The sequence below is a fragment of the Molossus molossus genome, unplaced genomic scaffold (assembly GCF_014108415.1).
Source record: "Molossus molossus isolate mMolMol1 unplaced genomic scaffold, mMolMol1.p scaffold_m16_p_14, whole genome shotgun sequence".
NCBI classification, from domain to species: Eukaryota; Metazoa; Chordata; class Mammalia; order Chiroptera; family Molossidae; genus Molossus; species Molossus molossus.
This window is the reverse complement of record NW_023425349.1, coordinates 160,241-184,814: the sequence shown is the minus strand read 5'-3', so window position 1 is coordinate 184,814 and position 24,574 is coordinate 160,241. Positions and strand designations below refer to the sequence as shown.

The following is a 24,574-nucleotide window of genomic DNA, read 5'->3' as shown; positions in this document are numbered from 1 at the left end:
TCCGGCCCTCCTGCCTGGTGACCTGCTCCAGGCAGCCGCCCTCACTGGCCACCAGCTCTGCCGGCACCAGGACCCTGGACTTGCAGCCGCCAGATGGTGGAACAAATGTCTGATGTTCCCACGTCCCTGGGTCACGGCAGCCTGGACGGATGGGGACAGGGCAGCCCGTCACTCCTGTTCCTTCCCTCGTTCAACGCTGTGTGTGCACAGTGGTCGGCGAGCGTGTCCTCCAGGCAGACCAGGCGTGGGTTCGGGGCACCGAGGGCCTTTCTGCCCCCCAGCAGGGAAGGCGGCCCGCCCGGCACTCCTGAGCCGTCCACTCCGGGCTGCCGAGTTCAGCTGGCCCTCGACTTCCTCTCCCTTATCTCACAGGAAGGGCTGGGCGTGGGGAGCAGCAGGCACCCCTGCCGCCGGGGCTGGAACAAGGCCCTCCTTCACGCCGATGAGCTCAGACACTGACCGTCTGACCCAGATGTGGTCAAGGCAAATGGGCGGAGCCCTGGCCTCTCAGCACGAGGGAAGTGACCACGGGGGTGACCCGCGCCCCTCTGTTCTCTCCAGGAGCACCCACGGGGAGCACTGCCAACAGGGTGAGTGAGCATGTTTTCTTCTGCACGGAGGCAGCAGGCACACGGAAGGGTTATCGCTGGACAGTTTGAAAACAAATAGTTCACGTCACCGTTCCGCCCGTCACGGGCTGAATTCACACCCAGCTTTGCGTGGCCAGTGGGCTGCCCCCACCCTGGGCAGTGGCAGGACGCAGAGGCCCCACTGGCTCTGAGAAGCTCAGGGGGTAGCGGGCAGCAGCCCAGGCCTGGGGGAGCCCCCGCCCCCAGGTCTCATGGGGGACCGTGGGGGCAGGGTGCCACTCCGTCCTGGGGCCAGAGCCAGGCCACTGCAGCAGCCACGGCCGCAGAGGGTGCGGGACCTGCTGGTGCTGCTGAGAGGGGCAGACGTCCACTCTGTCCCTGGACCCTTCTCTGGAGCTCCGGGAGGTCAGATGGCAGAAATGCTCCTACCAGTGGGGCCAGGGATGGGCAGCAACTGAACCCCAGGTTGTATATGGGGGCTCCCCAGGAGGACAGACCACGCCGTCTGCACACCTGGCTGTGCCCGGCCCTGAGGCCCAGACCATCCATCTCCCTACCTCCTGACCCCAGGGAGGCAGGCGTCAGCACTCCCTGCCTGTCTGAGGAGGTGGCGCCCACCACAGGAGCCCATTTCTTCTGGGTCCACCTGGAAGGGAGGGCCTGCAGCCCAGCCCCCAGGGCACAGGGACACCCTCCTCCTGAGGCCACGCTCCTGGCCCCGGACGTCACTGCCCGGCTGGGCCGCTGGGGTTCAGGCTCATGCCCTGCCCCCTCTGGCCAGGGCTGCTCCCATCAGCAGGCTAGTCTCCGCCCTTTCAGCCTGTCTCAGCTGGGTAGCCAGTGACCAAGGTTGGATGGGCCGGAGTGGAGGAACTTGTGGGATACTCCGTGGGGCCTGGACGGTGTATCGCCATCTCCTGGCCTAGGGCCCGCTTCCTCCCTGGGGACCCACAGTGGCCCGCATGCCCCACGCCCTTCTGTGGGGCAATTCTGCTGCAGGACAGGTGTGACTACCTGGGGGGCGCCTGGCAGGGGCCATGACAGCCGCCCAGCATCAGCCGGCAGCCCGGGCCAAAGGAGAGCCGCAGCAACCTGCCAGAGGCCTGCGTGACAGCTGCCAGGATGCCTGGGCACGCGGCCCGCAGGGGTGGGGGGAGGGGCTCGGCCGGGAGCCGCTGAATCAGCGGCACCGTGTGTCCCTGTGTGTCCCTGTCCCCTCGGGGCGAGGATGCTCCTCTTGGGAAGCTGCGGAGTGCAGCTGGCCGGGAGTTCTGGGAAGTGGCTCCTGCAGCCAGCACCCCGCCTGGGCCTGGTGCACAGCCAGCTCCCGGGCGGCGTCCTGGGGGCTGGGGGCTGGCGCAGAGGCCCCTCCACACACCAGAGAGGGAGACACAGAAAAAGGCTCTGCAGATGGAAGGAAGCACGTTCCCTCCCGGAAAGTGCAGAGTCAGCACCAGCGCGGCCATCCACTCCCCCTCGTCCAATCACAGGCTGGAAGCCTCAGGGACCTCTCAAGGTCAGGGAACATCAATGCGGGAGGCGGCCGGCCCTGTCCACGGCAGGAACACTGGGGGTCACACTCCAGTCGGGGCCCTCCTCCCGGTGGGTGGGGCTGTGTCCCTCCCCCAGGCCAGCCAGCCAGCTGCCACTACCCCAGGGGTTAATTAAGGTGGGGGACACAGGGGGGCTGCCACCCCTGCTAGGAGCCTGGTCAGCACTCAGACTTTCTCAAATAAGCCTGTGGTTTCTAGGAACTCCCCAAACTCCCAAGCATCACCCCTTCTGTTACGGCCCCCCATCTGCTCCTCTCTATGGCCTGGCCGGGCAGCTGGGGCAGCTTTGGCTCCTTCTGCCCAGTGCACGCCCAGTACCCGGGGCAGGGAGTCCCCCTCAGCCCCTCTGACCTTTGTCCATGGGAGAACTGCTCCCTCCTTCCTCCCTCCCTTCTCTGCCCTTGGCCCTGACCTCTGACCTCCACCCTGACCTCCCATCCTGAAGACCCATGCCCCCCAGGCCTCTCCTGCTCAGCAACCACCCTCCCCCAATGTGACCCTCTTCCCAGGCCCCTGGCCTCCCCTGGTGGCCCTCTGACTCCCATGTGCTGCACCCAGCTCTCCCTGGGGCTGCTCCTGGCCTCTTCCGCTCACTGTGCAGCTGGTCCACGCCTGCCCACCCCCCGCTCGCAGCCGGGTGTCGGTGCCCACTTCGGCCCCCATCCTCCAGATGCTGTCACCACCAGGTGGCATTGCCAACCCCAGATCCTCTGGGCACTGCTTCCTCCTCCAGTCACACTGCCCTGGCCCTCAAGTCCCTTCGTCCACCTGCGCGTCCTGGGCAGGGGTGGCCTTCCTCACCTCCCAGGTCACTGGGCTCTGCCCTTGCAGCTCACTGATCACTTCTCCACCTCTGGTCGCCTGGGCCATTTGGAGGGCGAGGAGGGGGCAGCAGCTGACCGAGGCTTTGCGAGGATTTATCCCCTTAACCAGTCCCCGGCCCCTTGATTCGCTGAGTGACTGTCTTCAGGCCCAGGAAGCTCCAGAGCCCCCCATCATGCCGGTCACTTCCACAGTGAGCAGTAAACCTGCTCTGAGGCGTTGCAGCCATGCCCACTGCCCAGGAGCCTCCCTCCTGTCTCCCGCTCTGGTGGGGGCCCAGCTCCATCCGAGCTGCTGCTGCTGCTGGGTGGCCGACCCCATGGCACCAAGGGCCCCTAACTGGGAACTAGAGCACCGTCTGGGTAGGAGCCTGGTCCAGGCCCTGCCTCCCCTTGTCTTTGAAGACGGTGGCTGTCGCACAGGGGGCCTTGGTTAACTCAGCCGAGCACAGGAGTGGCTCCTGGCACACAAAACACCACCTTCAAAAACCAGCTGCGTGGTCCTGTCCCGTAAGGTGACCTCGAGCCAGGTGTGGCCAAAGCCGTTGAGACTTCAGCTGCTTGGCCTGGCTGCAGAGCTCAGGGGCCCCATGGGCTGGTGCTCCCACACTGGGCAGCGCCAGCCTCAAGAACCCCGAGGAAGCCATGAAGTGGGTGGGGGACCCCATGAGGCGAGGACCAACCTGGGGCAGCGCTGCCCAGGGAAGCAGGTGCGGTGGAGGGCTCTCCCGGGGTACACTCCTGTGCCCACCTCTGGGCTCCGAGCCCATCCAGGGCACAGATGAGGCTGGCCTGGGTAGCAGGTGCGGTGGAGGGCTCTCCTGGGGTACACTCCTGTGCCCACCTCTGGGCTCCGAGCCCACCCAGGGCACAGATGAGGCTGGCCTGGGTAGCAGCACCCACAGAGCTCAGCTCAGCCTCACAAAGGAAGTTCACCCCCACTGCTGCTTCGGGCTGGGGCTTTCGTAAGGGTTTTCCCAGCTCTGCCATCAAAAGCTGGACCCCTATGAGTCGAGATTTCTTCTAAGACGTTTAGGTCAAGAGTCCAGAAGCAGCAGCCAGGCTGCCGGCAGCAGCCCTCTCAAGGCCACTTTCTGGCCCCTGCGGCCGCTCTGACGGCCATCACCCTTGTCATCGCGTGTCCCCCACAGCAGCCAGAGAAACCCCCACAGCTGTTTCTAAGCTGCTTCTAAGGGATCATGTGTCTCGTTCCAAACTGCTTTCTAGTTAAACAAGACTGTACCTCTGGAGAAAACGCAGGGGAATAGGCAACAGTGTGGTGATGGCCAGAGCGAAGGGGTCGGGCAGGAAGAGGTGAGTGACGGTGGACAAATGGTGATGGAAGACTTGACTTGGGGGGTGAGCACAGTACAATATGCAGAGGGTGTACTGCAGAATGTACACCTGAAACCTGTATGATTTTATTAACCAATGTTTCCCCACTAAATTCGGTGATAAGAAGAAAATGTTAGCTTTGGGTTTCTGCCTCTCCTCCTGCGCACCTTTTCCTACAGGTGACTGACTGCCCACTGCAGGTCTAGGTCCAGACCTTCTTCCCACTCCCCACTCCGTGAGGGAACCCCCACACTCGTCTGTTGGTTGATTCCAGCCCTTGTGAACCCTGTCAGGCCCCCTCGGGCAGCGGACAAATTCTCCCTGCCATCCCTCCAAACCCCCGGGCAGGCTGCCACCGTGCCACCCCTGGCCTGACCGCACCTTTCCCGGCATCGCTTTAAAACGTGCCCAATGTGACAGGGTTTTGGTTGTTAATATCCTTTAAAAAAGGAATACAGTTTTAGAGCCTTAAGCAATCAAACCATCAACACGTTAAAAAAATAAGTTTAATGCAGGTGGCTCGTGTCATAGAGTTTCACAGGCACTGAGACCCGAGCAGCTACATGTCGAGCATGTCAACTCCGAGTACCGCCACACGGACATCCGAGGCAGCACACGCCCAGACCCCTCCCGCCCACCTGTCAGGGGCTTCAGAGGATCTGAGTAATACGAGTTAATTAACACAAAACAAAGCTTTTAGGAAACAGCATGATTTAGTGCAAAAGATTCTCTGCAGCGCTGAGAAGTAGGGTCCCCGAGGGTCAGCTCCTCATGCACCTTCCTCCAAGGAGCCTTCCCACTGCCTCAGGTTCACAATCATCCAGCACCTACAAACTGCAGGGCATGGGCAGAGCCAAGTGCTTTTTGCTCTCTACCTGATTTGGGTTTTCTTCAGTGGCACATAACTGTCCCGACAGTCTCTTCCCCAGGCCGCTGGCCCACCCGGCCAGGCAGTAAAAGGGCCACTGCCTGTGACCAGAGTGCGTGGGAGCAACTTGGGGTGAAGCAGCATTGGCCCCCTGTCCTGTCCCATCTCTGCCTGTGGTCCCAGCATTATTCAGAACATTCTCTCACTTTCCAAGGAGGCCACGGTGGCCACTAAACCATATGGCCACCCTGTCCCGATGCAGGCCAGAGCTGGGCCTCTGGGGTGTGTTCTGTGTGACCAAGAAGCCCCCCCCCCCCCCCCCAGGACCACTGCTCTTTGCTCTTTCCTGGCCGCAGTCCCTGCCGACATCCCTTCTGCCTGTCACTCCCTGGCTGCAGCCCCGAGGCCGGAACACGGGGCAGCCCCCGCTGCGCCACACCCTCGGCTCGAAGAGGTATTTTTAAACACAGGGTCTGCCTGTGTTTTGTGGTGCACACTCAAATTCTGGGTGTCCTCTCAAAGGAAGAGAAATCAAAAGCACCCTCCCCAAACCAGAAAGGAATTGAGCTGCCTCCCCAGAAATCTACACTTGAAGAGGCTTGACATTTCCCACAGACCTGCCCAGGGGAAGATGGATCTGCTCTGGGCCGGACCCCTGAGCCCTGCTGGACGGCTCCTACCTAAACCAAAGTAACCCTGAAGGCTGGCCTGGGACTCAAGACCCCAAAACCTCCCAGGGTGCCAGGTGGATGAGGGCGAGTGGGCTGTACCCGGACCCTGGTGCCCAAGGCAGAGTGCACAGCTCTGTGGCAGTGTGGTAAATAGAGCCCGATGCTTCCCTAAGACTGGGCACAGCCAGCAGCACCCCTCCCGAGGCCCCCCTACACCACGGGTGATGCTGGTGTCCTGGAGAATGGACAGGGACACAGAGGCTCTCCAAGCACAGACTGGTTCGACCATCACCCCACAGCACAGCCTGGAAAAGAGCAAGCTGGAACCACAGGGAAGTGGCCAAGGGGACACTGCACCTGAATGCACACACAGGAAGGTCAGAGGAGAAAACCAGCCGGTGGGAGGGTGTAGCATCCCCTTCACAGAAGTCTCAGCCCGCTCCTCTCCCCAGCAGAGACCAGGCTAAGGGATGGAGCGTGAAGGACAGGGCCCTGACCTACCCCGCCAGGAGGCCAGGCGGCGGGCATCGACCCCACTGGTCACAGTAACCAAGCCCGGACTAGGACCTGGGCGCTCACATGTCCACGAAGACCATGAAGCACCAGCCCAGGCCCCCGACCAGCAGCATGGTCACATGGATGCCGTACACTAGCAGCTCGTTGAGCAGGCGGAAGTCCACGCGTCGGCGGCCCAGCAGCAGCAGCAGCACGGACAGCTTGAGCTGGAAGCGCAGCAGGACGCGCACGCCCAGGTACTGCAGGCAGAAGAGGGCGGCCAGCGCGCCCCACAGCGCGGCTGTGAAGAGGCTGCAGCTGAAGTAGAGCAGGAAGCGGATGAAGCCGTACAGCCAGCGTGCCCGCACGTACACGTCAAAGTTGTTGTACTTGGTGCGCGCCAGGCGGGAGGTGCGTGCGGGCCCGCAGGCCGCGTGCAGGCAGGTGGTGTGCGGGCCGTGGAAGGAGCGCACCCGTCGCGGGATGGGCATGACCGGCATTGGGGCCTCGGCGCTAGCTCGCGGCAGAGGCGGTGTCCAGGTGGTGGTCAGCGTCATGGGCACCTAGGCCTGGGAGCCTGCAGCTGAGCCCCGGGGGAGGCGTGGGCCTGCAGGAGAGCGACAAGCAGAGAGGCAGAGTCAGCCCGAGGGGCAGCGACAGGGCGAGCTCGTCCCTGCCCGGGGCACCTGCCAGCCTGGGTGGCAGTGAAATCAAGGTTAAGATGCAGGATCTGCCACAAACGCTCACGAGGACACTCCAAAGGGACCCACAGTCACGGGGAAACCAAAAGTGCTAATTCCACCAGTGACTGGGGAGAAGGGGCAGGATGGCGGTTGGGGCCCCCCTGGAAGCAGTCAGTGCTGAATCCCAGGGCCACCAGGAACCCAGGCTAACTTCACCAAACTCACTGTCTTGCTTTTATCTGGGTGCCCAGCCCTGCCTGGACCCCTCTATCCAGGGCGAATAAAAGTCCGACAACGGCATCCCACCACAGGACCAGGATGAGGGAGGGGGTGCCCACGGGGCACATACGGGGCAGTTCACTCCAGCAACTTGACAGCCAAGTGCTGAGAACTAGACAGCTCTGCAGAAGGGGGCGCCCACAGCGCTGCGATCTCAGGGGTGCGGTGGAAGGCACAAGTGACAGGCCTGCCAGGCCTGGCAGGGGTGGGCTGCTGGCGGCCGGTGTGTCCCAGCAGGGCACAAGGCCTTCGGACCGGGCCGCGAGGAGAGCGGGCGCAGCACGGGGCTCTCCAGGTTTACCGGGCACCTGCCATTTAGAGCCCAAGTCTGCGCGTGGAGACAGAGCAGGGAGCACAACGTGTCAGGGGGAAGCAGCAAAGTGGTCACAGGCTCCCGGGACACACTGCACCCGTCTGCCTCCCACCAGAGGGCCCGGCCGCAGCCCTGCAGGGGGACCCCTCCGAGCCCCCTCTACGGCCGCCGGTCGGGGCAAATGGCCGCCGGGTGCTGGTGCGGCCGGAGGCAGAGGAGTGGGGGGCCGGCGCCCGCCCTCCCCTGGCCCCGGCCCAGCTTCCCCGCAGGTGTGGCCAGAACCTGGTCCAGCAGCGGCCGCCCTGCTCTGAGCGGCGCCGTGCAGGCTTCAGCTCGGCCTCAGCTCGCTGCTCCAGGCACCGCACGCGGACCGTCGGTGCCCTGGCCGGGAGGGTCCCCGCGCAGCGCCCGCGCTCCCTCCGCGCCGCGGGCCACGGGCCACGGCCGACCGAGCACCCCGGCCGCCCCGGGCTCCAGGCTCCATCTGGCCGGCGGCGCGCAGTCTCGGGCCCACGCGTCCCGCGCACCAGGCGGCTCTGCCTTCTTGCCTCTGGGGGCCCGGCGACCGCGAGCAGGACCGACCCGCCGGCACCCGGGCGCCGCCCGCGCACCCGCCCCCCGCTCACCGGCTGCCCTCTCCGCGCCGGCGTCCCGGCCTGCGGGCCCCCCTGACCCTCGGGGCTCCAGGAGCGGGGCGGCCGCATGGTGCCGGCGGCGCGGTGGCTGCGGGGTCCGTGCCTCACGCGTCCCCACCCGCCCCGGAGGGGCTGGGGCTCCCGCGCCCGGCGGCCGGCGGCGTTTGGCCCAGCGTGGGAGCCGTAGTGCCGTCCCTCTGCGGCCGCCGTAGTGCCCGCCTCACGCCCCTCCGCCCACTCCGACACCGAGAGCGCCTCCCTTCCCCCAGCTCGGGGTCGACTCTGAACACCCGGAACTCGACGCTCCCCCAGAGCGTGCGTGCGTGCGTGCGCGGCGCGCGCCCCGTGACGTTACCATTACGTCACCGCCCCGCGTACGGCCAGTCCCGCGCGGTCGCAGAGCGTGGTTCTAGGCGTGCAGCCCCGGGCAGCTCTTCCGCGCACGCGCCACTGCGAGGCAAGCGTTTGGCAGTGCGCAGGCGCGCGCCCCGGTGGGCGGGGCGAGGCGGGGCGCTGCTCTCGGGCACCTGGAGAGGGCGGGGCCGAGCGCTGCAGCCCGGCGGTAGAGGGGGCGGGGGACTGAGCCGGAGGTGGGCTGCAAGGGCGGGCTCCAGGACCGCATCCCCGACGCTCGCCGCAGGGAGTCGGGGCGGGCTGGCTGACACCCACCGGCCCTGGGGCTGCCTTTTCCCAGGAGAAGGAGGGTTTTTATGCAGACGTTTTCGAAATATTTCTATCCTACGGAGGTGTCAGGACAGGGAGACACTTCTTGGATGTAGCTAGCAAGAGACGGCCGCCCGACTTCTGTCCCACACACGTGGGCGCCGTCTGTCCCCACGCGCAGGAGCTACGCCTGCGTGCAGCCCGCTGAGCCCTGGCCCAGCCCGCCCACACCGTCTGTCCTGTCGGAAGGCCCGATCGCGTGGGCGCTCGCGGCCCGGCCCCCTCCGCTCCTGCTGCGCTGGAGAAGGTCTGGAGGGCCCGCTGGAGAAGGGGGGAGAGGGCCCGAGGCCCAGAGCCTTGAAGAGTTCCGGAGCCGCCGGGAGGAGCGGAGCGGAGCGAGGGGTATCTTAGTGTTTCTCACCGCGCATCCCTGCGGGCTGGGTCTGCGCACTGCGCCCCCCGGCAGCGGTGGTGCTTGCTCCTCTCCAGCCGGCCCAGCCCTCCCCGTTGGGGCGCCGCAGGCACGCCCCCTCCTCTGGCCCACGACTTGCCCCTGCTTACTTGCTTTTAGCGCCCCTTTGCCCTTCCTCCACCAGCGGAGCTCCTACTAAACCTTCAAAACCTGGACCAGCTCTCCCCTGCTCTGGGAAGCCCCCTCCACCAGGTGCCACCCCTTCCCTGGCCCCGCCACCCCTGCCCTGGAGGATTCTAACTCAATCCTACCCTTTCTCCACCCCAAAGCTGCAAAGATTCTATGGACCTGTCTCTCCACTAGCTCAGTTTTCTCATCACAGGAAGATGTATTTCTACCTTGCCATCCAGTCCACGCATGCCCGTGTTTGAACAACCCCGAAAGTTTCACAAAACAGTGCTTCTGACCACACACTGCAGAAAGCGCTGGGTGACACCCACCTGCAGCTTGTCCACCGCCCATCAGGAGAACCCAGGACAGGGCTGTGTCCTCAGGGCCAGCTCAGTGGCAGGGCCTGGGGAGGCCCCCGACACATGCTGTGTTTGGTCGCAGGCTGGCCCTGGTGTGCGGTGCCCCTCCCCGGCCAGGCCCGGGCCCGCGCCTGCCTCCCAGCGAGCGGCGGACCTGCTGGCAGTAGCCTGGCGCCACCTGCTGGGACGGTGCAGGTAGTGCCGCAGAGTCGGCGGCGGGTACCCCGTGAGGACGCCAGCGGGGCTCCAAGCCCAGGGGTAATCTAGGGCACCCTGGGCCAAACCCCACCGCTTCCCGGGTGCCCGTAACTGCTTTCGAGCTGCCATGGCCGAGTTGAGCTGTCCCGGAAACAGACCCAATGGCCTGCAGACCCGGAACCCTGCTCTCTGGCCGTTCAGGGAAGTTGTTGACTGGCATTGAAGGGGCACTTGTCCTCGCTGTGTCTGGCGCCCCCCAATCCCTCCACTTGCTGGCGCAGAGGCGCCGCCTCATAAAAGGCCCTGCAGCCACCTCCCCTTGGCTTTGGGTTGCCTTGGTGACCAGATCCTGAGACCCCCAGGGACCCCCATGATTTCCCCGGCCTCAGCCTCCTGGACTCCCCCTTGCAGCGCCCAGGTGCTGTGCTGGGGTGGGGGGAGCGCGGGGGGGGGATGCCTAGAGAGGGGGGTGAAGGAAGGGCACATGGGGGCACTTGGGGATCATATGGGAGGCACGTGGAGGTCAGGGGGCCCATGTTGGGGATGTGGGGGGCAGCATGTGGGGTGTCATGGTGGGAGTCATGGAGGGCACATGGGGAGCAGATGGGGACCATGTGGGGGTCAGTGAGGGGCTGGTAAGGACCACATGGGTTGTCATGTGGTGGGAAGTTGGGGACCACGTGGGGGTCATGTGCGGGGGCACATGCAGGAGGCCATGTAGGGGCACTGGGGCACATGGGGGCCAAGTGGAGAGCTCAGTGCTTGGCCCAGCTGATAGCCTCTGGGTGTTTGGTGCAGGAGTCAGACCTGTGAGGGAAGGAGCCTCCAGCCCTTTGGGCCACTCACGGACTCAGCCCCGGAACCGCAGGGCACAGAGCCTGACACGCTGTCTGTCCTGAGGGTCTGTACCCCAGGGACTGAGCGTAAGAAAATGATTGCTGTTCTGATTCTACACTCGGCGTGGCCATTCCATGGCCACATGCTTTGAGCAGAACAACATGTAATTGCAAATTCCTAGACCACTCACCTGCCTGGTTTGGCTCTGGTCCCATCCATTCGTAGTGGGCATGGGGCAACTGTCCCCTCTGTCCCCTTGGCTGGCTTGCGCCTTTGCCCACCTGCTTCTGCTTCTCCCCTCCTCCTTCTCTCCCCAGCCGTTGGCTGTCCCCCATCTTTCCAAGTCCAAGGCCACTGGAGCTTGTCACTGTCCCAGAAAGGTCATGCTGGGCAGGGAGGACTCCCTGCCGCCCGCCCCATCCCACTCTCCTGGAGCTGAAGGTCCTAAGGGCAGACAGCGCCCGTTCCCTGACACTGGTTGGCTGAGTACAGTGCTGACTTGTACTGGGCGTTCGGGCCCAGGCTTTGGAGAGCAGCGACCCTCGCCAGGCTTCACAGTGACATCATGGCATCGACCCCGCCGAGGTTCAGTGAGGGCCCCACACTCCTCCTGTGCACAGGGCAGGGTACAGGACGTGGGGAAGCCGACCCACATCTGCGGGCTTCAGGAGTGATGCTGGGGACTGTCCAGGGCAGCTGGGTTATGGCTCCCAGTTTACAGATTTGCCCTCATTTCGGAAGTGTACCCCTCACCCACCCCAAGCTCTGGAGGAGGTTCTGAGTTGGGTGAACGGCTTCACCTTCCAAAGTGTGCAGGCTTCTCTGTGAGCTGGACAGTACTGCATCCCTGGCAGGGTGTCAAGGAGGAGGCCACACGGCCAGCTTCTCGGTGGCTCTGGCCTCCTCTCGGCAGCAGGCCCTTGGCCGTTTAACGGATGTACCTCCCTAAAACCCAGACCCAGGCCATGAAGGGGACACAGGGAGGCTGGCCTTCATGGTTAGCACTCCCACCGACCGTTTTCCGCCACCCGTGTGCCCAGGTCCATTTCCCCCTGTGCTGATTTCACAGAAGACAACTCGTCCTCCCAATGACTGAGCTGAGCTGTGCTGACAGGAGGGAAGATCTGTGGCCGAGCTGTCACCACCCGGCGTGGGCGATCCATCTGGGTCCAGGAACCCGGCCAGGCGGACGTATTCAGTGCACGCTCGGAAGACAAACATACGCATTTATGTGTCACTTGTTGCGATATAAATGCGAACCTGTGCTTCTTTCAAAACTTTTAATGAATTGTATACATTGCGGAAGATTTAAAGGGTAAACCCAGTGGCTCAAAATGTTACTTTGAACATATTTGTCACTTCGACAACAGCACCAAAAAAAAAAAAAAAAAAAATCTGCAAGACATTACACTCAGAAATAAATTATAAATAGATGCATCTTAAAAGAGGTTTATTTTGGTCGTTAATGGTTGATGGGCCCCCAGCGCAGGATTTAAAGTTAAATTATGCAAAATCAAAAACCAACCTTATAATACTTAATCAAACATGCATAAAACTGTCAGACCCAAATAAATTCTCTCAATTAACTTGCTTCAGATCATGATTGCATCCGCTAATTTAATCAGCCCGGAATGATCTGGAGGTGGGGAAGTGATAGATGGGTGGATGGCCATGAGGGCGCACCCCGGGGGGAGCAGGGGCAGTGCACCCCCCACCCATCCCCCAGCAAGTGTGAGCAAGACCTTGGAGGTCGGAGGTCGGCGTCCACGTTTTCCCGGGTGGGCGGCTATGTCCCTTCCCTCTCACGGAGGTGGCATCTATCGGCCAGGCACACAGCCCCAAGCCATGCAGGCCAGCTGTCCTGGGAACACGGCGGCCGTCACACACGTCACCTGGATGAGCCAGGCCTGGAAACCACCACCTGGAACAAATTCCACTCTGGTTTCCTGGGCTCCAGAAGCCCTGGTGCTGTCAGCTGTGGTCTCCTGCTCCCTCCGTCTCTTCCAGAACAATGAGAACAGAAATGTGCTCGGGATAGTTCTGTTCTCACTGACACCTCCCCTCTGAGCCCAGCTGTTCCAACCTTAGATTCTTTTTTTTTTTCTTATCCTCACCCGAGGACATTTTTGCATTTATCTTCAGATAGAGCTGGAGGGAGCGAGGGAGAGAAACGTCGATGTGAGAGAGACACATCGAGTGGCTGCCACCCACACGACCCCAACCGGGGCTGGGGACAAACTGCAACAGAGGTACGTGCCCTTAGCGGGAACTGAACCCGGGACTCTCTGGTCCGCGGGCCGACGCTCTAACCGCTGAGCCAAACCGGTCAGGGCCTAGCTTACATTCTTGATTAAATGAGGATCTGACTTATACTGCATGTTGTCCTTTTTGGGATGGGGCAGTGACAGGCAGACAGTCACATCAGGGGTGCACCTGTGCCTGGTGCCTAGGCCTGTGGGGAGAGGCGGCCCCGTCGGTGGGGACCCAGGCATTGTGCCTCCTGTTTGACTTGGGCCTCGCACCAGCTGATGGCTGCCCGTCCAGTGGGTGCCCAGATCGCCGCTGCCCTTAGACCCACACGAGGGTTTGCACTTTAGGGGCCCCTCTTACCCCTGTCCCCACATTGTGGCGGCCATTGGCGCACACTCTGCCTCCCCTGCGTGCCCTGCAGGACAGCCGGGAGGCCAGGCCGGCTCAGCCCTGGGACCCTGGACGGCAAGGTGCTGGCCCAGCTAAGTCCTTTGTTTCATGCAATTGTCGAAACAGGCACCGTGCTGCACACCAGGTCCCATGACTCAGGTAACGGCCATCTCCCTGCCGGTACCCACCTCGTGCAGCTGCCATTTAAGGGCCACACACACCAGCGTCCGGCGTTTTGTCACATCCTCCCTCTCTGAAGAGACACGCGCGTCAGTGCCCGTTCTTGTTCTTACGAATGACGCCATGTGCACCCACGGTTCATGTCCCTCTGGGTGAATGGTCAACCGAGGGGTGAGGTGCCAGGCTGGGGGCTCCCTGCCTGAGGTTCTGCCACTGTGACCCTCACCTGCTCTCCCTGGGACAGGCACCGTCTCCTGAGAGCCAGCCAATAAAATAACGCCTCCTGTCACTTTCAAAACAAGCCACTAAGAGCACCCAGGCCTCGGAGAAAGAGAGCCCCCACCATCGATGGCGAGGGCGCTTCACAGACACCCCTGAGGTCTGCGGTGGTGTCACGCTCATTCTGGGGGCTCAAAGCCATGTCTGGAAGGAAAAGCCCAAGGCCACCTGGGCAGACGCTGTGCACAGAGGATGATGATGCATGACTGCCGAAGGGGGCGACTTATTTGGAGCTCGGTGCCCAGGGGCAGGATGGCGCCAGCTGGCAAACACACCCAAACCTGCCCAGTAAAAGAACTGTCGGCTCCTGGAGTGTTCGCCCAGAGCACCAGGTTCTCAAGACAAAGCTGAAGGCAGTAAATCTGAAGAACATGCTGCTCAGAAGACGAGCCTGACGTGTAGGATCCACTCAGATGAGGTCCCTGGGGGACTCAGAGTCTCAGACAGCAGGTGGAATGATGTTTGGGGAGATCCACTCAGATGAGGTCCCCAGGGGACTCAGATTCGCAGAGACAGCTGGTGGAATGATGTTTGGGGCGAGGTGGGGTGTAAGTATTTAATGGGTCAGTTTGGGAAGATGGAAAGTCCTGGAGAGGATGGTGGTGCTACACAGCAGTGTGAATACACCTGATGCACTTTCTAAGTACACGAGCTGTGCACTTAGAAACTCTTCCTGAAAGCAGCCCCAAGTGACCTCTGAACATGGCTCGCTAGTCACCTCACCCCGAACCCCCCCGAATATCATATAAATCACCTTAACACTCACGAAATGGCCCAGCCCATCAAAGGTATGCACATCCAAAAGCCACTAAGGTATCTGAAGGATGTCACTTTACAGAAGCAATGTGTGCCGTTTCATTGTTACAATGATGGAGCCGGTAGGTGCGCCCAGGTTTGGTGTCCCAAAAGGAACGCTGAAATTTTTGCATTTTTGCCTAAAAAATGCAGAGGAATGCTGAACGTAAAGGTTTAGATGTAGGAGCTCTGGTCATTGCATGTCCTGGTGGACAGCTCTCAGGATGTGCTGGGGTGACCTTGGGTGGCCTTTCCATCCCTCTTGTGTCTGGGTTCTGGCCCTGCTGCCTGCTCCTGGGAGCACAAGGGTCTGCAGGCCCAGGGCTCAGGTGCTGGATCGAACCTGCCCTGAAGGCTGCCCGGAGCTGGCTCCCCCACGCGGACCTTGGTGCTGTGCTGTGCGGGCTGTTCCACGGGCTCCCTTTCCAGTGGTCTGGGTCTGGAGAGAGGCCTCCTGCAGCCCTCTGTGCCCAGCCCTGGGGAGTGGCGAGCCTGCCCCTCACAGGCTGTCCCCCTCACAGGCTGCACCCTCTGGCAAGTTCTCTTGATTAAAGGGGTCCTCACAGCACGCAGTGCTCACTCAGGACTGTCCGCTCCACAAACTGAGGACCACGTGGCCCACAGGCCTACTATCAATTTACATGCGGCAGAAAACGAAAAAATACTGCCTAACATTGTCCGCCCTCCCCCGGCGGAGGTGGGAGGCGTCGGCACCCACAGGTGTGCATCTTACCAGAGCAGGTGCACATCTTAGCGCCTGCGCAGTGTGGCAGGAGCGCGCTCTGACGCCGACTGAGCACCACTGCTGCGGGTGACGGCGCGGCAGCCCAGGAGGACCCGCTGCGGGCCGAGGTGGCCGCCGAGACCCACGGCCCACGCGGGGACCAGCCACGGTCCCGCTCCGCGCCCGGCTCCCCGCCCCCGCTGGGTCCGGCTGTGCGCGCGGCGACCGGCAGGGGGCGCCCGGGGCCAGAGTGCGCGCCCCAGCTGGGGTCACCCGGCTCCCGGCCTGCAGCGTCTCCCCGAGACCGCGTGGAGGCGGGGTGGCTCAACACCCTGGTTCCCCTCTCTCTCCAGGGTCCCCCGGGCAGGTCTCTCCCTTTCTGTTTCCTTCTGGAGCCAGGGACGTCAGCAAGACGGGGCGCGGGAGTGGGGGTGGGGGGGGGTGCGCCGCTGCAGGTAGCGGTACAACTGCTCCTGGAGTCCAGGCTTCCTTGGGGTACCTCGGTGCCTCGTTAACAGGGGTGAGCAGAGCACTGACCCCAGAAGGGACCGCACTGCCTTGCACACAGGGAACCCCGGGGGAATGGGGGCGTGTGCAACAGCAGGGGGGCTGTGCTCCTCACCGGCCCACTCCCGGGGCCCGCGGGCGCTCACCAGGCCCTGTCCCGGGAGGCCCGTATCCGCCTCCCCCGCGGGCTCGAAACCCGGCGTGTGGTGGGGGCAGGGCGGGGTGGTGTCCGCAGGGCCTGGGCAGCTCCGTCCGCCGGCGGTAGGGGGCGGCCGCGCCCTTCCCTCGGGCTCCTCGGACCCTGGTGAGCGCCCGGAGGTGGGGTAGCAGGGCTTCCTCTGCAGCCCCTGCTCCGGGTGCTGAGACCCCCACCCCCAGCCCGGCGGAAACAAGGGTGTTATGAGCTGGGTGCGGGGTGGGGGGCGGCAGGTTTTCTTGCAGGAACTGGGTGGGGGGAGGAGTGACCCCCACCACAGGCTGCAGCACGAGGTTCATCCTTCAACAGCGGGAAGACGGAGAGACACGCGGAGGGAGAGACACGCGGAGGGAGAGACACGCGGAGGGAGAGACACGCGGAGGGAGAGACACGCGGAGGGAGAGACACGCGGAGGGAGAGACACGCGGAGGGAGAGACACGCGGAGGGAGAGACACGCGGAGGGAGAGACACGCGGAGGGAGAGACACGCGGAGGGGGAGGTGGCCGGCCTCACAGGTAAGGAGAGGGGGTGCGGGGTTGAGCGAGAAGCCCACCCGTGGGCCCAGGATTAGGGTGGGGGAGGACACAGTGGGGGTCAGGGGTCGAGGTCCAGCAGGAGGTTCATGGAGGCCCACCCACCGGCATTAATTGACAACCTGTTAAGAGGGGTGAGCGTGGCCGGCCCACCTCTCAGCTGGCTGCAGAGAGCCAGCGGCCCTAAGGACCAGCTGCTAAGCCTTCCAGGTGTCCCTGCTCCCTCCCTGAGACTCCATCCTCCGGCCACTGCTGGCCCCAGGGTGTCCCCGGGGGTGGGCTGGGCAGGTACGGACAGGAGGCTGCAGCCTGGCTGAGTGGCTCACACTGTCCTCTCCCCAGGGGCTTTGGGGTCTATTCCCACCCCAGGCAGCCCCAATCCTGCCCTCTGTGTCCCCAGCTGCCCCTCCCAGCTCCTTGGGTCTGAGACAGACATCTGGTGGGCAAATGACCCTTCCAGGCTCAGGGGCCTCATACCCAGGGCAGTGATGCCTGGGAAAGGGGCCATCAGGTCTGGGGCGGGGACCACCGGGGAGCGCAGAAAGGCCCCTCCCAAGGAGACGTTTGATGAAAGCCGGTGTGGTGATTGTGCAGGGATGGCAAGAGGGTTGCACCCCAGAGCACGCACGCACACACACGTGGACACACACGCACACACGTGCACACACGCGCGCACACACAGGCACACACGCGCGCACGCACATGATTTTAGAGCAGTCTTAGTTCACAGCAGAAAGGAGAGGAGCAGGGATTTCCCCTTTACCCTCCCCCCAATCCTGCATAACCTCCCCCATCATCAAAGTCCCCCATCAGAGTGGCCCATTTATTACAGTTGATGAACCAATGTTGGTATGTCCGCAGTGACAGTGGGGTCGCTCTGTGTGCATTCTGTGGGTTTGGACAAATGTCTGCTGTCCTGTGTTCATGGTCACATCATCACACGGCCCTAAAGCCCCTGTGGTCCACCTCTCTACCCCCCCCCTGGGGTTCACCCTTTCATTTGGATTGGCTCTTGGGAATCTGGCCAGACAGGGGCCAGGGCTCACACTCTTTGGACAAGGAGATGCAGGCTAGGGGAGCAAAGGACCCTAAGTCCTCAGCCGGGCAGCTGGGCGGAGCACTGACCGCTGGCCCCGGCACACGGCCCCCATGACAGGCGGTGCCCGCCGCCATGCAGAGGACACACACCTGGGAACAGTGTCAGCCACGTCCTGCAGGTGGCCCCTCGGTGGGCTGCTCGTGCTCCTGGTCAGTCACGGCCCAGTGAGGTGGTCACATGCTGAACTGCAGGGTCAGGGCAGCAACAACAGTAGCCCTGAGGGATGGCGTTGCGCCCGGCTGGTCAGGTGTGGGGCGGGATCTACGGGCACTGTCCATCAGTGCTGAGGGGCAGCTCCGAGGTCAGGGTTCCCTGTAGGTCTGGAGGCTCCTCTGACACCTCACTTGCTGCTGCTGTGCCCCCACATTCTCGATGGCCAGTAGACATCTGTGGGATGAATGACTGACTGCATGAAGGAAGGAATCTTCCTTACACAAATCATTCTCTGCCCTGGAAGGAGGGACCAGAGCCCCCCTCTCCCCCCTGTCTGGCTGTGAGGGAGATAGCCTGACTCCCCTGTGTCCACCTCTTTCACCCCAGGACCATTTATCTGCAGACACTGTCCCCAAGGTGGGGCACGGCTCCGCAAGGGCTCCTGTTTGACCAGCCACAGAGTACTCACCCAGCTCACGCCAGCTCCAGGTATCCGTGGGGTGTGTCACCTGTGTGGGGCGTGCCACGGTGGCCCTGGCCTGGACACGGGCTCGGGCACACACGGCATCGGCATTGCAGCAGGGTCCTGCGACTGTTGATATCAGCACTTCAGGGTTATTTATGAATTCATCTATTTGCCGGGGCAAGCCTTTCTGCACTCGGTTGCCATGGTTTCCTTAAAGCCCGCATCTGGTTAATTCTGCATGTTATGAAATAAGCATAGATCAGACAACAACAGTAAAGCTCCTTTTTTTTTTTTTTTTTAATGCGGTTTGGTTCTCAGCACCCAGGTAGGACCTTCCAGCACACAGTGTCACGTGGACACACATTCATCAGGTTCGGGGGCCTGGGCGGGGTGCAGGGGCCGCTGGCAGCCTGAGAACGGTGAGGGGGACAGCAGGAGGGAGCTGCAAGGGGCAGGGGCTCGCAGGGTGCAAGGGGCCTTGCAGCTCCTGGGGACCCACAGCTGGCGGGAGCTGGGCTTCCTCAGGCGCTGGAAGCACAGAGTTGGAATCGGCCAGTGCTGGGCGGGCCTGCATGGGCCCAGCCGAGGGTGCAGCTTGCTGCCTGGGGGCCGCCTGAGGCCACTGCTCCTGCTGAGTCTGCCCAGGCAGAGGTGACCATTCATGGAAAACAGCTCAGGCGTCCCGATACCTCGGGTTTCAGCCTGGCTCGGGAGCCGGGGCAGGAAGGTCCAGGAGGGGGTCCCGCCGGCTGAGATTGCTATTGGTCAAGCTGGCTGTTTTAGTTTCTGTTCTTTCTGCCGTTGTGGGTGGTAGTGAAGGGCCTGACTGCCCAGGGGGGCCCCAGGCCCCGCCGTTTCCACCTCCATGCCACAGAGCACTCACAGGTGAAGTCACAGGGACTCGAATGCAGGTCTGTCCACTGCCCACACCAGGCCCCTGATGGTGCCTCCCCAGGCTCCAAGGCAAAGCCTGCCCTGTGCACCCCGAGCTCTCAGCTCCCCAAAGCGGCCCCAGGCCTCTGCTCTGGTGCACAGCAGACCAGGCCACTGCCTCGTCCTGCCTGGCCAGCAGACCACCCTTCACCCCAACCCCATGCTGTGCTGAGCACCCAGGGCTGGGCAGTGGGCGGTGTGAGGCCCAGGCCAGCATAGATGGCATCTGTGAAAACACCTGCTTTGACCAGGCCAGGCCTTTGCATCCACTGACCTCTAAGACCGAGGGTTCAGGGCAGGGAGCTTGAGGAGCTGAGGCGGAGGGGTCCATCCGTCTCCAGCCAGAGTCCCTGAAGGGCTCTGTGTTGAGTGTCCTGAGGCTTCCGCTGTGGCTAAGGTGCCAATGACACCCCTGGAGGGTGCTGGGGGGCCAGGCTGCCCCAGCACCACCGTGTCGCTGGCTCTGGGCCCTCAGCCCTCTGTCAGATGGCTGGGCTGAAAGTCCTTGACCCTCTGCAGGGCCTGGGCTTTGGGGCAGGAGCACGGGGTGGGGCCCATCGATCCCCCCACCAGAGCAAACGTGGTCTTCTTGGATGCTCCCACCCTCGGGGCCTGATCGGGGCATCGACAGAGCTGTGCTCGCCGTTTAATTAAGCCTGGTTTAATTAAAACCTGGGGTTCCTCATTAGACTCTGTAATTGATTTAATTTTCTGTGGAATTCGAGTGCCAAACACCTGTATCGAGTGAGCTCCCAAATCCTGACGGATGGAGACAGATGCAGAGAAATCACAAGCTTCTGGGAATGGGGAGGTTGGCTCCCACCTCTTGGGGGATCAGCCCCCTGTCCCCTCCTCCATCTCTCTCCCCTCCCCCCAGCTGGGGCTCCCCTTCACCAGGCGGCTCCCTGGGAGAGCAGGGCAGGCGGGCAGGCCACATCCCCCATGCAGCCGGGCGCCCAGAAACCCTGCCGCGCAAGCCGCTCTGGGGCTCAGGCCCCTGCAGGTGCCCGGGGTGGGCAGGGGTCGCCTTGAGTTGCCCCAGAGACAGCGACATGTTCTGACTCGATGGGCCTCTGAACGGGGAGGGCTCGGGGGAGGACATAGGAATCCACCTTCTTCCTGCCCTGCTGCCCGGGCTGGGGTGGCGCCCTGGACCGTCCTCTAACACGGCGCATGGCCCCTGCCGGGACCCCCGAGGGCAGAGGGCCTGGGCAGCTGCCCCAGGGCTTAATGGCCGCGGGACGCAGGGGGTGCGCGAAAACGGCGAGGTGTTTGCAGGAGGAAACCCTTCACTCACGGTCCAGTGGCATCACCCTCAGCAGGGGTCATGGCCGCGGGGTCACCTGTGACAATAATGGCCGGGACAGCGGGCGGGGGTGGTGACCACCCAGGATCAAGAGCCTCAGGACTGGACGGCCTCCTGCCTGGTATGCAGTGGCGACCTTTGACCCGGCCCCTCCCAGGCTGACTCCATCTGTGGAGGGAAATGTCCCGCCCTAATCAGGATACGTCTGCAACCACCGTTTAAGGACAGAGGCCGGCTGGGAAGGTCTGGCGGTTCTGAGACGCAGGCACTGAGCTTCCGCCGGCCCGCCGCTGGCCCACACCACCCGCGGCCACGGCAGCCCGTCCACAGTGCGTCGGGGATGGACAGCAGCCGTGGTCCATGCCTGCGATGGGCTGGTGTCCGAGAATAAGAAGGAGCAGAGCACCCCAATACAGGTGACCCTCGAAAACGTGCTGCCCCGTGTGCAGAGCCAGACACACAGTCCACGTGGTGCCTGAGTCCGTGGACAAGCAGGTCCGTGGACCCAGAGCTGGCTCAGGTGTTGGGCTGGGGGCGGGGGTGCAGAGGGGTTGGTGGAGCTAATAGGTGTTAGGCTTCCGTCCTTGTGTCTTATTTATGTGTGTATGTGTTTATTTAGGTATCATTATTGTGTAAACTGTCACCCGAGGATATTCTTCTATTGACTTTTTTCAGATAGAGTGGAGGGAGATGGAGAGAGAGAAAAACATTGATTGGTTGGCTCCTGCATGACCCTGACTGGGGTTGGGGATCAAACTTGCAACTGAGGTACGTGCCCTTGCCCGGGGATCAAACCTGAGACTCTTTGGCCCGCGGGCTGACACTCCAACCGCTGGGCCAAACCGGCCAGGGTTTTCCTGGTACTTTAAACTCTGGTGGAAATATACACGGAACGTGGCACCAACTGTCCACACCACATCCAAGGACACAGCTCGGCGGCGTTGGGCGCTCACCGTGGGGCAGCCGCGTCCTCTCCAGAACTGTCCGTCCTCCCACCCGACTCTGTCCCAGGAAACACCCCCCCCGCCCCCACCGTCCACTTCCTGCCCTGCGGATCCAGCTGCTCTGGACCTCGGGTGCATGGGGTCACACAGGACTATCCTTTAGCATCGCGACCTCCGGGTCTGTCCAGGGTACAGTGTTGGGATCTCCCGGGGTTTCTCTGGCAGGTGTGACTTGCCTTGACACAGCCTTGGTGATGCCCACACGCGATGGGCATACTGAAACCTCTGAGCTGAACACTCCGAGGGGTGAAGTGTGTGGCGTGTGAACCATAACGTTAGCAGGTGGGGTCCAGGCTGCCCGCCTTCCCCTCCCGGGCCTGCGAGGGCCCAGCTTAGACCTCAGACACCAGAGGGTCCGGGTCTGCAGTCTGTTTGGTGGACAGAGGCTCACGCACGGCTCCTGGTGACCAGAAGTCTGGACTGTCTGGTGCAGAGACTGGAGCCAGCTTCCCTCCCTGCCCAGCTCCGGCCTCCCCGCAGCACCGGGGCTTTCTGCGCAGTCACAGCCGTCCTGTGATGCCCGTTCAGCCACGCCTGGTGCCCAGGGGCACTGTCCCCTCGTGGGCAGGAGGGTAGGGGACCACGTGGATCAAGGCCTTGGCACTGGGGGCTGACATGGAGCAGGGTCCCTGGCCACGTCCTCAGGGGCTCTCTGCCCATGGAGGCGGAGTGGGCTGGTGCTGTGGGCACCCTCTGTCACGCTGGCCATGCTCCAGCCACGCAGAGGGCTCACGGGGCGCAGGGCGGCTGAGGGCACCCGGCTCTGAGGCTCTCCCTGGGCTGGGGGATCCTCCCAGATGTCCACTGTCCGCCCATGTGCCCAGGCTCCCCCCAGGCCGAAGCCCGGCCACAATTTATTCTGTCTGCTTCACGTCGTAATACGGACTGGCTGTGCCGTGTCCTGTGGGTATTGATTTTGCTCTATTTTACTGGTTTTAACCTAATGACTAGAAACCCCAACAAATAAAATTTCCTTTGAAAACTCGGAGAGATCAATGACTGAGGAACAGAATCACTATTCTGGAAGCTGAGGGACCGTCCCCTGGGCTGCCCAGCACCATCGGTCACGGCCAGAGGTTCCCGGGGGCTCGGAGGGCGTCCTGGGTGGGGCCCACAGGCCTCCCTCGTAAAGCCAGACCCCACCTCTCCCCTCTGCTGAGGCCATTAGCAAGCCTGTCTCCAGGCTGTAAAACCAGGAAACCTCCACCATGATTCATGGCCCCAGGCGTCCCGGCGGCCGCTGCCCTCAGTGACCTTGGAGGCTGACCAGGGCTCCGAGGGCGGAGGAGGGGCCCCTGCTGTGTGTGGCCCCTGGACAGAGACCCTCGTGCCCAGGAACTAGGGCCCTGGGGAAGTTGCCCTGGGGGTGAGTGGGGCCCTGAGCACGTAACTCTGGCTGGACCCCCAAGCCCAGCTCCCCGCCCTGCACATGATGTCACACAGGAGGCCTCCTGGGGACCCCAGCACCCATGCCCTTGGCCCGAGTAGCCATGAGGGTCCTGCCTTCCTGCTCGGGGGCTGGGGGCCCTCCCACCGACCCCCCCCTTGGTCTGGAGGACTCCCGGGTCCCCAGGGTCTCCGGGGGTGCTGGGGCAGCAGGACACCGGTCCATGTTCCGAAGGGAAGCAGAGACAGGGCCCTGAATGGGGTCCCCCTCTGCCCTTCCTGTGAGACTGGAGCCCCCGCCCTCAGGGCCCCGGGCTGTGGTCGCTCGAGGGCCCCCAGGCTCTCGCTTCTGCAGCTCTGTGTCCTCAAAGTTGATGGCAGGGGACCGGCCACAGGATGGACTGGGGGGGGGTGAAGGGGGGGCAGGGAGTGGCCTTGCCCTTTCTTCTGACTCCCGGACCTGCCCCCCCAGAGGAGGGAGGGAGCTGCAGGCCTCCCGGCCCCTCCCCAGGGCTCCGCCCAGGCTCCCACCCCCGCTCATCAGCATCACTGGAGAAGCTTTGGGTCCAGCCAGGACCAGTTACAGAGAAATCAGAATCTCTGACCCGAGGGAGGACGGAACAAGAACGTCCAAATCCCCCCCGGAGCCAGGGTAGGACCCCCCCCCGGGACACCCCCACTCCTGGCAGTGAGGGGCCGCTCTGCTTTCTGCCCACCAGCCCCAGACCATTCTCCGCATTGCCTGGGGTCGGCGAGACCAAACACCATTGTCCATTTGGGGCCATTTCTGAGCAGAGGTCCTTCCCCAGACCTATTTGGGGCAGGGGTGCCCTGGCCCCCCACCTCAGCAGCTGGAATTCCTGCTCCAGAGAGGTCTTGACCTTTCTGAAGCCCCACCCGTTACCCCTCCCCTCCTATAGACCCAGCAGGTCCCAGATGCCCCACCCCAGCCTCAGGCTCCAGGGCCTGGCTTTGGGGGTGGGGGTGGGGGCGGCAGGGCTGTGTGGGCTGGCAGAGCCTGCCCCGCTCACCCCGACCCCCCAAAACGCCTGGTTGCTGCCACGAGCACTTTGGTTGCAGTGGCGGGTCCCCGGGTCCCGGGGGTGGTCCTTGGGTTTCCCGCAGCCCATGCACGGGGGCCTGGGCCCACCTGAGTCTCCACCCAGGACAGGAAGACCTGATGTGGGCACAGTTCCCCTCCCCCTTGGTTTCCTCTTTGGTGCAGGAACATGCCCCTGGGCTGGGATGTGTCCCTGGAGGAGGCAGGACACAGTCACCTGCCTGCTCACTGGTGCAGCCCGGTCCGGCTCGGGCAGTCAGTCTGGCGCTGAGGGGTGTCCCCTGGCAGGCTCGGTGACCAGGCCTGCTTGCTCTCCTGGGCCTGCGGCAGGACTGCAGTGGCCTGGAGAGAGGCTCGGGGGGTACGGTGGGCCGCGCACCTGTCTGCCACCGTGGGCTGTGCTCAGAGCCACGGGGGACCTGCTCAGGG

General features: G+C 63.1%; 1 protein-coding gene and 1 long non-coding RNA gene across 2 annotated transcripts; one reads left to right on the top strand and one right to left on the bottom strand.

Annotated features, from left to right (window-relative positions):
• The first annotated feature begins 394 nt into the window (after nucleotides 1–394).
• Nucleotides 395–12,277, top strand: LOC118630272. The gene is made up of 2 exons (XR_004959545.1): nucleotides 395–590; nucleotides 11,953–12,277. It is a non-coding gene; the product is annotated as an uncharacterized LOC118630272 (long non-coding RNA).
• Nucleotides 4,520–8,277, bottom strand: TMEM250 (transmembrane protein 250). Its single transcript, XM_036262100.1, has 2 exons — nucleotides 8,235–8,277; nucleotides 4,520–6,940 (listed from the first exon to the last, which is right to left on the bottom strand). Exon 2 carries the CDS (start codon nucleotides 6,888–6,890, stop codon nucleotides 6,414–6,416), a length of 477 nt encoding a protein of 158 aa, XP_036117993.1. The 5' UTR covers nucleotides 6,891–6,940; nucleotides 8,235–8,277; the 3' UTR covers nucleotides 4,520–6,413.
• Nucleotides 12,278–24,574: the final 12,297 nt, after the last annotated feature.

Coding starts and splice junctions, on each gene's coding strand:
- TMEM250 (XM_036262100.1), bottom strand. CDS start 6,890: ATGACGCTGACCACCACCTGGACACCGCCTCTGCCGCGAGCTAGCGCC.